The sequence below is a fragment of the Girardinichthys multiradiatus genome, chromosome 20, assembly GCF_021462225.1.
Source record: "Girardinichthys multiradiatus isolate DD_20200921_A chromosome 20, DD_fGirMul_XY1, whole genome shotgun sequence".
NCBI classification, from domain to species: Eukaryota; Metazoa; Chordata; class Actinopteri; order Cyprinodontiformes; family Goodeidae; genus Girardinichthys; species Girardinichthys multiradiatus.
Window position 1 is genome coordinate 3,966,117 of NC_061812.1, and position 15,300 is coordinate 3,981,416.

Consider the following 15,300-nt stretch of genomic DNA (forward strand, 5'->3'; position numbering starts at 1 on the left):
GTTGCAGTCTGGACCTGTCCTGTTTTGTGGATGATCCAAACCACACTGAGATGGATGAAGACAGGACAGACTGAATGATGGCAGTGTAGAAGATGACCAACAGCTCCTGTGGAAGGTTGAACTTCTTGAGTTGCCTCAGGAAGTACAGTCTCTGCTGGGCCTTCTTTTGAACAGTGTCTATGTGTGAAGACCATCTCAGGTCCTCAGAGATGGTGGTTCCTAAGAACCTGAAGTGGTCCACGGCCGATACAGTGTTGTTGAGGATGGTGAGGGGGGTGTATGGTGGTGGTGTTCTCCGAAAGTCCACCACCATTTCCACAGTCTCGAGTGGGTTCAGTTCAAGGTAGTTCTGACCGCACCAGTGTACCAGCCGATCCACCTGCTGTCTGTATGCAGACTCATCACCGTCCTGGATCAGTCCAATGACAGTGGTGTCGTCTCCAAACTTAAGGAGTTTCACAGACGGGTCCGATGAGGTGCAGTAATTTGTGTACAGAGAGAAGAGGAGTGGGGATAGAACACACCCCTGGGGGACACCAGTACTTATTGATCTGGATCGGGAGAAGATGCTCCCCAGTCTCACCTGCTGCTGTCGGTCCGTCAGGAAGCTGTTGATCCACTGACAGGTGGAGGCTGGGACGTTGAGCTGTGTGAGCTTCTGGTTTAGGATGTCTGGTATGATAGTGTTGAAGGCCGAGCTGAAGTCTACAAACAAGATCCTGGCATACGTCCCTGGACGGTCGAGGTGTTGCAGGATGAAGTGTAGACCTAAGTTAACAGCATCGTCTGCCGACCTGTTTGCTTAGTAAGCAAATTGCAGGGGGTCCAGCAGGGGGCCTGTGATGTCTTTCAGGTGCTTCAACACCAGCCGCTCAAAGGATTTCATGACCACAGACGTCAGGGCTACTGGCCTGTAGTCATTTAATCCTACGATGGTGGGTTTTTTGGGAACGGGATGATGGTGGATCGTTTGAGGCAGGAGGGGACCTCACATTTCACCAGTGACTTGTTGAAGATCCTTGTGAAGATCGGAGCAAGTTGATATGCTCAGGCTTTCAGGCATGATGGTGAGACGTTATCAGGTCCTCCAGCTTTCTTTGTTTTTTGGTTACATGTTAAACCCACGTCTTCGATCGGTAAAGTTGGAAACTTAAAAGCCTTCTTATTCCTGTAAGCTTAATTCGTTTAGTTTTCTCGTTGGCCAACGGGGAGAATGAATGAAAGTCTACGTGGAATTTATTTTCCAGAGTAATGCTCCAGTTGCGAGGTAACCGCGTCTCGGTCCCAAGTTGAAAACACCTCCTTAAAGGGCCACCTTCCTATATAGTCTCCTGTGACGTCAGACTTGGGATGCCCCGTCATATCAGCTGCAGTGCCCGCTGGGATTTGTAGTAGTGGACTATACTGGGATACAAAATGGCCGATGACGCCGAAAGGCATACTGGTGTCCAGCAGACTGCAAATGGTCCAATAATCAGTAAACAAGTGGTCCAACATCAGCTATTGTTTAAGAAATTACATTTTTCACGTAGTCTACTGGGGCAGGGGTGTTCAAAGTCAGTCCTCTTAAGATCCTGACCTTTCCTGTTTTAACACACCTGATTTAGGTAATTGCAGCTCAGCAAAGCCTGTTAATCAACCATCGCTGTTTGTTGGATTTGAAGGATTACAGCTACAGTATTAGTTTTAGTGCTGTTATTCTCATGCATTAGTAAACGTAGCACATTGTTGGTGCAATGATTTTGTTTATACTTCTTGTTTTTTAGACATTTGTTGATAGTTATGGAGGTCAAATAAAGTAATGGAATCTTGTTTTATTCAGAGGTCTAAAGCAGTGAGGCAGGAGCCATCATTCACCTGCACCTGCCGAATTGGGTGGAGTGGGAGGCTTGGCAGCCGGAAAGGGACGGGTTGTGAAGTGCCTTATTTGCATTTAAAAAGACCGCAGCAAAAGGAGACGGTCGAAAAGAAAGCTTAAAAAATGAGTAAAATGAATGTCTGAGGAGCTACAATAACGACAAATTCAAACCAGAGCATTGCAGATCCACTTTATACAGACCACATCTGAATGATTTAAATAGGAAAAGATAGGATTTAATAGCATAATTTTTTCCCCTATAGCATTTCCTACCAGAAGTTGTATCATCATTAAATAGCCCTAAGAACATTTACACGATGTTTTTGAACATGTTACATTATGTTAGAGATATCTGGACCAGGTAATAGACTGAAATTTTAGACAGAAAGTTTTGGATAAAATGACTTGTAATAATGAGAATATTTATCTTGGTCATGTTGGACCACTTGTTTGCTGAATATTGGACCATTTGCATGTTGCTGGACACCACCAGGCCTCCTGGCGTTTTCGGCCATTTTGTATCCAGGACAGTCCGTGCCTACAGATCCCGTCGGACATTGCGACTGATATGACGGGGCGCCCCAAGTCTGACGTCACGGGACGCTATATAAGAAGGCACCCATTTTGAACACTCGCCTTCAGCTGGAGACCGTGGCACAGTTACCAACATCTGAAGCATCACCTGGAGAAGTGTCCTGAGTGGATTTCATTTATTCTCTCTCGTTGGCCAACGAAGAATTCATAACTGAGGTTTCTGGAATAAGAAGGCCAGAAATTTCACTTTGCCGATTGAAGACGTGAGTTTTAAAAGGTAACTAAAAAACCACGGAGTTTCAAGGAGACGAATCGCCCCCTTGTTTTGGTCCTGGTCGACTGCTGATGGTCAGATCATATTTTCCCTTTCGCCAAGGAGGCCAGAGGACGAAGATTGACCGCTTTTCCTGAAGTTAACTGTGGACACACATTAACTTCCAACTTCCACCCCATTCTCTCTCAACCCCGCTCAGAAGGAAGACAACGACAAGTAAAACCCATCTTTTATTTATTTTTTTCTTTCTTAGAAACTCTGGGTAGGGTACAGGAGGTTTTAGTGCGATGAGATTCGCTATTTAATCTAATGTGATCTGAATGATATGTGCATGTAACATTTTTATTGAAACTTTGATGTGCCGTGTTGGATGTCTGGAGGCCGCCGCGCTCCCCAGCTTTGTGTGTGTTTTGCAGGGTTGTTGAACACCCGAGAGCAAGCGCAGGTGCGCTGTGAGACTGGACTGTTAAAATAACCTCATGGTGAAATTCCCCATTTTCTTTGTCTTCAACCTTACTGCCTACTAGCTTGCCGCCAAAAGTTTTACAACCCTTTGTCTGCTCACCTCGCAGAGTTGGGGGAAGTTTTATGACTGAGTATAACTGAGTTACAGTTGGAGCTGCGCCCCCACCTCCACTCACCACCCCTTTGTCATATTATCACTTTTGCCATAACTGCTGGTTTGATTCCACACTGCTGTTTTGCTTTATTTTGTTTAGTTAGATATTTTACCCCTTTTGTGAAGAGCTTTGCATGTTTGAGTAGGTGAGGATTATTAAATCAGAAGAACGAGTGTATCAAGGCTGTGATTTAATAAATATTCACATAGATAAAGAGAGAGCGTTCTGTGTTTATTTTGTGCAAGACTGATTCGTCAGTCAAGATAAGGTTAAAAGTCCCACACGTTTCGGCGGAAACGGTCAATTAAACAGTGACATCTCTGGTTATAGTTATCAATTATTACTGAGTATTTAACGGTTGTAATTATCAGAGGCGTTAAGCCACAATTACAACACCAGAAGACATCTCTGGTCTCGATTCAAAAATGAGAATTTGGGTTAAGAAATTAATTTAGTCAAATTATGATTTTTAATTATAATTATTGATAAAGATTAATTAATCAATAATCATAATTCCAACTGTCACGTCTGTACTTCAGCTATCCACAATGATTGTGTAAGCAGGAATGTGTCTCTAGATATCCATTTCTTTCAGAGAAAGCTTGCAAAAAGGAATTGCTGAAATATTATGACTTGGAATATGAAACTCTTGTCTATTATATACTTTACTTTTAAATGAAAACATAAACTCCATGCTCTTCATTTTGGAGGATATGGGGGCCTGCGGTAACTACCTCTGCTTCTTGGCTCTTTAAGAAAACTGGAAGCAACGATGCTGCTGAAAAAGTGAAGAAATCTGTTGCTGCAAGAAAAACCTGCAAATTGTCATTGGACAATAATCGTCTAATTTCTACCACCACAGAACCCAGAATAGTGGATGGAAAAATGAGCATCCACAGGAAACAGTAACATAAAAAAACAGAGCAGCTCTTGACAGAAGAGAATTTCTCCATCCAAAAAAAAAGCCCGCCCGCTCTCCAGTGTGCAGAACATGTGGGTTTCTTTGTTCTACAGAAATGGCGTTCTGTGAAACCAAAGTTTACCCACAAGGGTGCAATTCCTTGGCACACCTGGACAAATTATTTTTCCAATTCTACGTATGTTTTACACCGCAGGAACACCATATCCTCACCAGGTTTGTTTTGGCAGATTGATCAAACATCAGGTGGTTGGTATCTGTTGGCTGAGAGTCAGACTGGAAAAAAAAAACATTAGATGGTTTCAGAAATGTTATATGAAGAAATATGAAGCACCAAATTCATCATGTTTGCAGGTAATTTAGTTTAAAATGTTAAATATTGTGAAACTGTTCAGATCTGAGCTGCAGTAGCAGTTTGTTGGTAATACCAGCGATTCTCTGTTGGGCTGAAACCAGAATGCAGGGGTCAGCTGCTGCTGCTGCTGCCGAGCCTCCTGCATGGATGGTGCTGAAAGCATCGTAAAAGGTGTTGGCTTTTCAAGATGGATTCAGTAGATGAGCTCTAACCCAGTGCTGCCCAACTTGGATCCTCAAAGACAAATGTTCTGAATCTTTTCTAATATGTCAACAGTTTCTGAGGTACAGAGGGAACCCATCCACCCCTGGATGTGTCTTATCAAGAGTCAGCTGGTAATTTCAGATAATTCAAAGAAATTTAACTTTATGTAATTATATGTGAGATTTGAGCTTTTATTATGACCATCTATCTCCAAGATCCATGAAAATCAACTCATAGACCAAGCTTTAGGTACTGAGTTTGTTTACAGGGACACAATGAACAGAGAAAGGGAAACGTCAGGGTACCAAAGGGGACATTCAAATTGGCAAAGAGGAGAAGAGACCTTTGAAAGGCCTCTGACCTTATTGACCCTGACGTTGTGGATCTTTCAGCTGGGACTTTTTCTACTATTCAACCATTACTGGAGAACCCCTGCTCAGTTATACACACATGGACAAAATTGTTGGTACCCCTCGGTTAATGAAAGAAAAACCCACAATGGTCACAGAAATAACTTGAATCTCACAAAGGTAATAATGAATAAAAATTCTATGAAAATGAACAAATGAAAGTCAGACATTGTTTTTCAAACATGTTTCAACAGAATTATTTAAAAAATAAACTCATGAAACAGGCCTGGACAAAATGATGGTACCTTAACTTAATATTTTGTTGCACAACTTTTTGAGGCAATCACTGCAATCAAATTATTCCTATATGTCTGAATTAAACCAATTCTGCAAAGAAGAGTGGGCCAGAGCTTCTCCACAGAGAAGTTAAAGACTCATTACCAGTTATGACAAACACTAGATGCTGCCAAGACTTGATCAACTAGGTATAGGGGGTATTTACTTTTTCACATAGGGTCATTTATAGAGTGGTCTACTTAATTTGTCCACTGTTATGTTAAATTACTGCAGGTGGGCAGGTGGACACTCATGACCCTGCAGAGTGTAAAGTGATAAAAACCAATTAAACAATCAGTGATGAGGCAGATACAGCTTGTTCAAAGGGAGAAGCTCAAGAAAGCCCAGTTTAACATGATTTTACATGGCTAGTTTTATATTTGTTCCTTGATGACTCTTCCGGGCTGTTACTACACATTTCAGTGTTACTCCTAACAGTACTGAACATCTGCTGCCCCAAAGCTGTAATATGAACAGCCTGTTTTCTAGGAAGGCTGCCCCATGGGTCAGAGAATTGGGCTGGAGGTCTAATCCGGATGTAATTTAAAAAAAAGAGAATAATCCATGTCAAGAGTGAGAGATCGTTATTGTGAGGCAGAAACTATTTCTTTGCTACAATTAGAAACAACTCCTGACCTTTTCTGAGTTATTAAAAAAGAGAACTTTTTACATTTCTCCAGGGATTCTGATAAACTGCAGCAGAAGCAATAATACACAATACATTGAACTGATACATGTAAATGTTATGACAACATTAAGCCGTTTATAAGTGAAACTGGGTTTTAACCTCTGGTGAGGTGAGTGTTCCAGTCACTTCCATGGCTGCAGGTGTGGAGACATCTGCCTGTCCTTCACAGAGTCTGACCTCAACCTTCATGGACACCTTTGGGATGACCTACAGCAGAGGCTGCAGTTCTGGTTTTCTCATCTAACTATAAACACACTCCTAAACCTTGCAAGATGTTTACAGACTAATTGCTGGCAACAGCTATCAACACATTGGACCTTGGATTAAGAATAGGATGTCATTAAAGTTCATGTACATGTAGAAGTAGACAGACAAAGAAAACATGACAATTCTCAAAGGTATAGAAATCAAAATGCAAAACATGTTAGAGAGATTAATAAGAAAATAGAACAGTTGTTTATGAAAAGTGGAGAGCAAAAGCAGAATTTATAAGCTGAGAAGCAGATGTTGGTAATAAAGGAAAACAAACCAGAAGACATGAAGACGGAGCATGAAAAGTGCGTGAAGTTTGTGTTTCACATACAGCAGCTGCAGCAGCCTTTTATCTGTGCTTTAAAACCATGTTTTTTCTCCCCCCTCTCCCAGACATTCTTGGATTGTTGATGACATTATACACTGTTGAAAATAATCTTCTTGCATTTTACATTAACAAGGGACAAACTTTATCAAAATAGCGAACAATCGTTGCATCTGATTGGCTGAGTGATTTTGTGCAGAATAAGCTTGGCTGAAGGTTGCTGATTTGCAGCTTTCACAACATTTATTAAAACCTTTTGCAGGCAGTTTCAAATGAAGCCATTTTTACACACAACCAACTGTAAACATTTCCAAAGTTGTACAAATATCATGAAAGCACAAGTTATGAGTTTATCTAAAAGTTATTCTTGCACTGGTTTCACCTTGTTGTTGTTTGTAAATAAAACAGTTTGGTGGCATACCAAATGTCTTAAAATGATGGATAAACTGGTTAAATGTAGTGAACTAATTTGAACTGTTTGGCAGCTTGATATGGATTGAAATAAAATCAGGTTACAGCCTCTGGATCCCCTTTATTTACCCCTATGTGAAATAATTTATTCTGGGATTATTTATTGAACATAAACAAAAATACATAAACATGAAATCAGCTTTAGCTCAGCTCCATGGTGTAGGAATTATACAAGCTAAAATTCCTCTGAAATGCGTAGAAAGTTGATTTAAAAAGGATGATGTTCATTTGGTTGTGTTTTAAGATCTGGGAGGATCTTTGGTTTTCCCAAACGACGCTGCAGTAGCATGGAGAGATGTTTCATGAAGTGTGCATGAAACCAGTCTGACAACAGCCTGCTGTTTTTACTATCTCCCCATGGTGTAGACACAGAGCTGAGTCTCCATGAATGTGCGTTTAGAAATATTTATAACTGATGCGTTCTGGTAGTTCCTGCTGTTTTAGTGTCTTCCTGTGGCTTGGACAACGTGTCGAGTCTGTCTCTTTTCAGTGTATCTGTGTTAGCACGTGTGTTTCTGAGAGTCCCTGCTGTTTGATGGCCTTCCTGTGATTAAATCCACTCGTTGGTTCACAGCTTTCCATCTTTCTGTCTCCTCAACACCTCCTAAAACAGAAAGCACAGAAAAATAACTGTTGGTACCAATAAAAGCAATGCAGCTGAAAGCAGATATTTATATACATTGCATTATGTAATATATATGTGCATTGTAAGACATGTAAAAGGTGATTAAAAAAGATTATAAGATTAAATCAGAATAAACCTTTGAAAGATGCCAGAAAAAAAGGCAGAATGTGCTTTTTGGAGATTTTTAAAAACCTCTCTTCAAAATCTTCAAATTTAGATAAATTTCCTCAGTATTTATTAGAACTCCCTTTTAAACTTAATGATTTTGGATGAATGTTTGTGTATCCTTGCACAATAAATAGTTTGCAGGAATTTTGGCCCATTCCTCTGGCAGGAACGGCTGAAACTGGGTCAGGTTTGAAGGCTGCCTTGTTCACACACACCTCTTCAGCTCTGACCAGATTTTGTGGAGATTTGATGGAGCATCAAGTCCTGCCACATCTTTGAAGTATTGTGTGTTCAACATGATGCGCTCCTTTTGTAAACATGCAGTCATACTGAGATGTATAGGGTGGAATTCACAGTGTTCTGATGCGTCATGAGCAGGTAAGTTACTTTTTACTCGTTGCTCTTCAGTAAGAAAACATGGACTGGTCCAATCTGAAGACATGATGCATTAAAATCCAAACCGCATCTGTATTTAGGTTTCGTGTATTCATAAACACTTTGAGTTACTTCATATATGTAATGAACCAAGTTCATTGTTAATATGCTGCAGGAGACCCTGCAAAGACTGCCCACACTGATGAATTTGTTACTTTATAGTTTGGTCCTAATTCTACGTGAAAGAGATTTAGGAAACCTTCCAAATCAAGGTTTGAGCCTGTGAATATAAACACAATGAAATAAATTTGAGGGTCAGAAAATAAAAACAGGATAATTTATAGATTATGGGAGGTAATGATTTAAGGAACTCAGGTGTGGTAATTAGTGAACTGAAACTTAGAGTGTTTGGAGGAATGAAAACCAAACTAATTACAAAACAAAAAAGGCTCTGATACAAAGATCCACAAATGCAAGAAAAATGTAACCAACACAGGAACCACAAAATGTATAATCATGGGGAACCAAACCAAACGTGACCTGCAGTTCAGACGTTTGTAACCGGTTCAAAAAGCATCATTGATCCACATTATAAACATGTCTAGATCTCACAGGTGGCAACAATAAACCATGCATTATAATTTCCATTTCAGCTGCAATACTCATAACAACATGTTCAGACTTCTTGGGACTCCACAAGTTTAAGCGTTGAACAATTGTTTGCTTTTCTGCAATGATAGATGGAGACAAACAGAAAGTCTCTAATGTCACAAGAGCTTGAACAAGTAGAGGGGAAACTATTTAAAAAATGCAAAGAATGTCACGCAGATTTACAATTCTTCCATTAGACACGACGCACCACAGGGGCGTAAATCAGCAAATATTACACCCTTTCTGTTAAACTGGTGAGCTTCTCTCACTGCTGATTTATGGGCTGGTTTCTAGTTTGACTTGTTGGTTGGAGACAACAAATGTAAAATGGTTGCCTCCAGAATGATTCAGTGGTCTGACACAATTCCAGCAAAAAATAAACCCCACACCAAACCTTAAATTGAGTTGTTTTCCTCAGTCTCATTCAGTTACATCGGAAAAAGATGATCTCTGTGTTCAGCAGAAAAGGTTTTTGTGACTCTAATTGTCCGTCTAACACATTAAAGAAGAATGGTGGTATTTTTTGTGGCATTCCACTGTTTGCATTTTATCTCATTTATTCATCCAGATGATTCTTTTAAAGATGCTAAGGAGACACAGTTATGTCTGATAATAAGTGGTTTAATCAAGTTTCAGCAAGTCCCCTGGGTTTAAAGTCATGGTTCAGAAGGTTTTCTGTTCACTTTGATCCAGAGAAACAAACATAATAATTATTTATTTATTTATTCAGCAATTAGAAAAAATATTATTTTTTTATTTGTTTGATTTCATTATTCTTCAAAGTGTCAAAGAGTGGTGAGTAAAGATTTGGTTTGATTATTTTTAACTAATTAAGGATAATTAGGTGTAACGAATGCCTGGATAAATTATACAAGAATTTACAAGAATTTTTAAATCATGTTGGAGTTGCTTTGATAAGTTCAGCTGTTGGGATATCCCGTCTCCTCAGAGGGAATCCTGTTAACTTGTCTGCAGCATTTTAGGCTGGCTTTCACAGGCAGCAGGATTTGGACTTTACCTCATTTTTCTGACAAACCTTTAGGTCGGTCCCTCTTTCTTTCTCCATCATCTCGGTAGCTGAATAAGGAACCTTCATGTTCCTGAAGAAGTAGACTTCAGTGATAGCTGGGAGTCCACCAAGTAGATCAGTAGATTCCACAATGCTAACAACCACATATATGTAGTGATATTTTTGGACTTGTAAAACTGGTCTCATTGCTGCATTTTAGGCCTGCAACATTTTCCAGAGATGTTTGAAATTGGACTTTATCCATATTAGTGGAAGAACTTGGTGGGCTGTAAGCTTTTCTTTCTCAGGCTCCTTTCCAAACCAATTTGCCGGTTTGTTATTCTCAGATGGTCAGATATGGAGAATCCGGTGAATCTCTGTATAATCACTGCGAGATCTGTGGACATTATCTGATGCACCACCTGGCAAAGATGTGGAAAATGTATCTCTAAGTTCATGTTTCAGGCATTTATGTAAATACTCAGAGAAAGAGTTGTTCACCAGCTTTTCCAGCCAGTTCCTGGGAATCAGAGTTGATCAGTTTTTCCATTCAGGTCCAAACAGAGCTCCCAGGAACAAGGAGACTATAATGTGTTGAAATACCTGTTCAGTGTCAGTGATTCTAACATCTCTGCAAGGATTTAAATTTCTGGTTTTTATGTGCATTTCTATAATGCCAAGAACCACCAAACCATGAATGTTGGAGTCATGAGGTCTAATCTGCAGAGGTGAGCAGATAAATCACTGATCCAACTGAAAAGATTGTTGTTTAGTTTGTGGATGGCTGAGATCTCCTCCATTTCCATTAGCAACAGGAAAACGAGTTATTTATCCATCCATACGATCAAACATTAACCAAGCAGATGACATAATTAAATCAACACGAAGACACTAAGGAAAAAAGATCTGCTTAATATTTCTGGATTCATGGGAATCCCTTAAGCTTTGTAGTTGCTCTTCAGAAAAAGATGCGACTTTGCAAAAAAAAAAAGAAAAGGCTGCAAAGACGTGAGCTGAATGAAAGAAAGACAGACCGTTCCCTTTTTGGTGGTGAACCGTGGACAACTTTCAGCTTACTTTAAGTTTACTTAAGCATGGGAGGGATTTAGCATCTATAACAGAGCATGTGAGTGTGAGCATGTGAAGCAGATGCATGGGGCTGCGTGTTATTGTTGCTCTTTGCCCTGAGCCTGCGCAAATTGTTAATTTCCTCCTGACTTTAAAAGGAGACCAGCTCCACATTGTTCAAGTTTTCCATCTGTTTAAGGACATATTTAACAAATTTAAACCACAGCTTTAAATTTTAGAGATTGTTTGGTTCAGTGAAACTTCTCACACAGAGTAAAAAGAAAGTTAACAATGTCTTAAAATACATTTTCAAGAGGGCATAGTCAGGGCATAAACAAGTCTGTTCTTCGCAAGGTTGTAAAATAATTTAATGTCAAAACCATTTTTTAACATTGCTTTGGTTCCAAGGTTTGCAGATGTTGTAAATATGAATCTGAAAAAATAATTTAATATTTAATATTAATAATTTAATATTTTATCAAATAATATTATGGTCTGTTAAGGATTGTCCTGTGAATACCAGCCCAGTAAGGCGATGGTATTAGGACAAAATAGAAAGGTGTGAGACGAGCTCTGACATTATTGAACAGCATGAACTCTGCACATATATGGAATAAATTCACACAATTTCTTAAAATACAAGAATTTATTAACAAAAATAAGTCAACTCAAAGTCAAACATATTTCAATCAATGAACTCTTTACTTTGCTAAAACAATCCAACTAAACTACCAAGCAGAATTAAAGAATAATGAAGACTAATGGACTATGTACAATATAAACAAGTTGATTAAAGATGATTGATAATTATGACCAAAAGAGTGATGCAACATTACCATGCAATGTTTATGTTTGAGAACCAAGGATTATCTTGAAGAATCTGGAAATGAAGTTAAGTTAGTCTTTTAACTAATTTAGGCAATAATCAGCAGACGTTTAGACAACCATTCACAATGCAAGATCAGATAAAATGTGCCTCCCCTGTCCCGATGATCACCGGTGTGGAAGAGATCGGACCATTGGGAAGGTGGGGGTTTTATACGGCCAGTGGCATCATGGGAAGTCCGCTGTTACCCCCCTTTTCCGAATGTTGGAAGTAGGTTAAATGCTTTTTATTTAGAAAGTTCCAGAAAAGTTTGTACCACATCTTTCATGTTGTTGCCATGGCTGTGGGTCTCAACACAGACATTAATTTCTGCACAGCTATCTGAAAGTCCAACCACAGCATCTCAAATAGGCAAAAGTTGAGGACTTTAACTGGACCGTTGCTACACCCACAGCCTTCCTGTTTCAGGTGATTCTGTTGTAGATTTGTTGCTGTGTTTGGGATCATGTCCTGGTGATGACCCAGTTTGGGTCAAGCTTCAGCTGATGTCCTCACTTCTGACTCCTTCATACTCTGAGTTCATAATCAACCCAATGACTGAAAAATGCAGAGTACCTGCGGCTGAGATCAAATCATCAGCCAGAGTTTGAGACATGGGCTGCTTCTTCTGATAATCTGTTTGATTATCTTCTTCATCCTTTTTGTCCTGTTCAATCATTTCTGTGTCAACTGATTATTTTCCCCTCTGGTCCTCAGTTCAGATCCTCTCACATCTGCAGCATATCTGTTGTTTAGATTCACCTGGTACCCATGTCAATGATCACCTCCCCAGTAGTTTTAAGCCAGTCAGTTTCTTTACCTCCTCTTCAGATCTTTCAGTTACCTGCCCCGCCTGTTTGCCCTGTCGTCCAGTTGCCTCACCTGCTCTCCGTTGTTAACTCACCTGTCACTTCTGCTGAATTTGTGTCCAATAGATCTCCACCTCAACATGAGGCCACCGTCCTTCTGTCTCCACTTTGTTCCATCTTCACAACACATCATGAGATCTCTTCTCTGCTCTCATCTGCTGAATGGCCTTTGTTCCAGAACTCTTGTGGTTCCTTCAGATGCAGCTTTTTAAATCTAACAGTTTCTGCCATATTGTTTTTATTGTTTTTCAACAATAAAAACAAACCATTCCTATTCAGTCTTTCTCTAAAAGTCCTGTTATGAACTTTAACCTTTTCATGCCAGCTGAGGCCTGTAGAGTTTGAACTCTTGGGGTTCCTGTAATTTCTCTAATATCTGCATGCTCTACATTATATTTTGGAAAATACCTAAAAACCTGCTGTTTATTTGTTTTGCACACATAATTTTGTCATATTTGAGAGGAGACCACTGGCAGACAGGCAATGGGAGAAACACACAAATGTTTCATAAACAACCGGAGACTCTGACAAGGAGTGAACAAAACTACAACACTTATAAATGCTGAGAAGGTGATAAATAATCAGTGAAATTCAATAAGACACAAGAAGACTCTCACTAAACCCAAAACAAAAGATAAAAACTGAAATAAGAAACTAAACAAATAATTAAAACAACAGAGCGACAAAGGACTGGACTGAGTATGGAACAAGGAGAGTCACAGAAACCAAACAACAGAACCACCAAATGATCCAAACATAGAACCACAGTAATAACACGCTAACACCTACACATCAGTTTAGAACCTTATGAGGACCTCATTTGTAAACCTTGGACTTTAAATAAGGCATACCTCTCAGAATCAGAATCAGAATCAGCTTTATTGCCAAGTTTGTACAAACAAGCAAGGAATTTGACTCCGGTACAAAGACCCTGAACTAACTGGATCGCTCTTCAGAACAGTACCTCATAATAAAAACAGTTTCATTATTCACATTTTTCACAGGGGCCTTGTCAGTTTCAAAGCTGATTGATAAACTGGATCAGAACATCACTGCTTGATTCAGCTTGGTTCAGAGGACAACAGGACATTTCATCTCGCTGAGACATGAGGAGTTCATGGTTTCTGATTTGATTGGGCTGCTGAGGTGGACGAAACAAAAAGCTGAACCAACTACGGCAAAAAAATAAAAATAAAGCAAAAATAAAAACAAGAGGACGTCATGAGGAAACTCAACAGACAGTTCTCATTCCACTTGTTTAAATATTCTGCAAAAAGTTTCATTCTGACGACCACTTTTAAATAAAAAGGACTCACCTCTCAAGGATGAACAGGATCAGTCTCTGGTGAAAGGGAACTGTTCTCCTGCACAAAACCAAAAAAGCCAAACATGAATCAGCAATTTAAACTGCAGCTTTGACGTTTTTGAGGATTATCTTTTTGTTTTGGCCTCATTTCTTCCAAATTCATGGAGAAAATAAAGTTACTGGTAGCATTATAATGAAATATTTGCTGGTCTAGAATTAGCTTTGCAAATGATTTCTGAGGATAACTTGGATGACTAAAACCCGAAGTAAAAGCCAACACCTAAATGTCCTAAATGTAACGTCACTGTTAAATTAAGCATCTGCAGCATCAGAAACAAAACCGGAAGATTTTATTTCTGACTAATTTAAAAATTGATGAAGTTTATTGTGAGCAACATTAAAAACCAAGTGAAAACATGAAGTCAGCACAAACTCATTATTTCTCACAGACTTTCAATGCGCCATTAAACCGTTCACAGACCCCGTGGTTATAAGCATCATCCTGCCGCTGCTCTCCCTCTTCCTCCTCCTCCTCTTCAGCTTCACTGTTCTGTCTCTGCTCCTCCTCATCCTCCAGCTCCGAGCTCGTCTCCTCCCCTTCCTGCCATGCTTCCTTGCTCTGACACTCCTCTGCTTTGATCAGATCTGCATCAACACACACAGAAGAGCTTCAGATGTAACATGGACCTGACACCAGAACATCTGCAACTGCAAAGCCTGCTGGGTAATCCTAGAAATGCTTGTTAAGGTAAACTCAATGTATTATGGCCCTTTTAAGGACAACCAGTGTTGTACAAATACAAGCTTAGTGAAATCTGTGATAAAAAGACCTGAATTTCTTTCCTAAATAGCTCCGAGGGTCATGATCCTTTGGTCTTTAATTGTAGTAAGTTAGTTGCAAAGAGCTTAGGTAATGAAAAGACTAAATTAGATATATTTAAAGAAAAATTTGTGAATGTTGTTTGCATTTAGACAGTCCCTGGATGTGGCTGAGGGTACCACAGTAGTTCATGAAGAATATGATTATCCACCTGGCAGAAGGTCTCCATTATTAAGGTCTTTGTCAGGAAATGTTTGCACATTTGGATCCTAAATGAATATGAAATAAACATTTACAAACATTTTGTAGGAATTTAATCCAAGTAAGTCCATCGTTTGAAAGAGTTTACCAATGATTT

At 39.5% G+C, this 15,300-nt stretch overlaps 2 protein-coding genes across 7 annotated transcripts in view; both read right to left on the reverse strand.

Annotated features, from left to right (window-relative positions):
• Nucleotides 1-15,300, reverse strand: part of LOC124856956 (nuclear factor 7, ovary-like) — a 605,901-nt gene that overhangs the window by 403,066 nt on the left and 187,535 nt on the right. The gene's annotated exons all lie outside the window — the stretch shown is intronic.
• Nucleotides 5,406-15,300, reverse strand: part of raly (RALY heterogeneous nuclear ribonucleoprotein) — a 100,407-nt gene continuing 90,512 nt past the window's right edge. For 5 of the 6 annotated variants that reach the window (XM_047347974.1, XM_047347970.1, XM_047347971.1 and 2 more), the window contains 3 exons: nt 14,604-14,767; nt 14,133-14,180; nt 5,406-7,790 (listed from right to left, as the gene is read on the reverse strand). In XM_047347974.1, the coding sequence (XP_047203930.1) occupies nt 14,136-14,180; nt 14,604-14,767 (209 nt within the window). In that variant the 3' untranslated portion in view covers nt 5,406-7,790; nt 14,133-14,135. Of the gene's footprint in view, nt 7,791-13,670; nt 13,989-14,132; nt 14,181-14,603; nt 14,768-15,300 lie in introns of those variants that run through there. The other variant, XM_047347973.1, reaches the window with a different exon arrangement.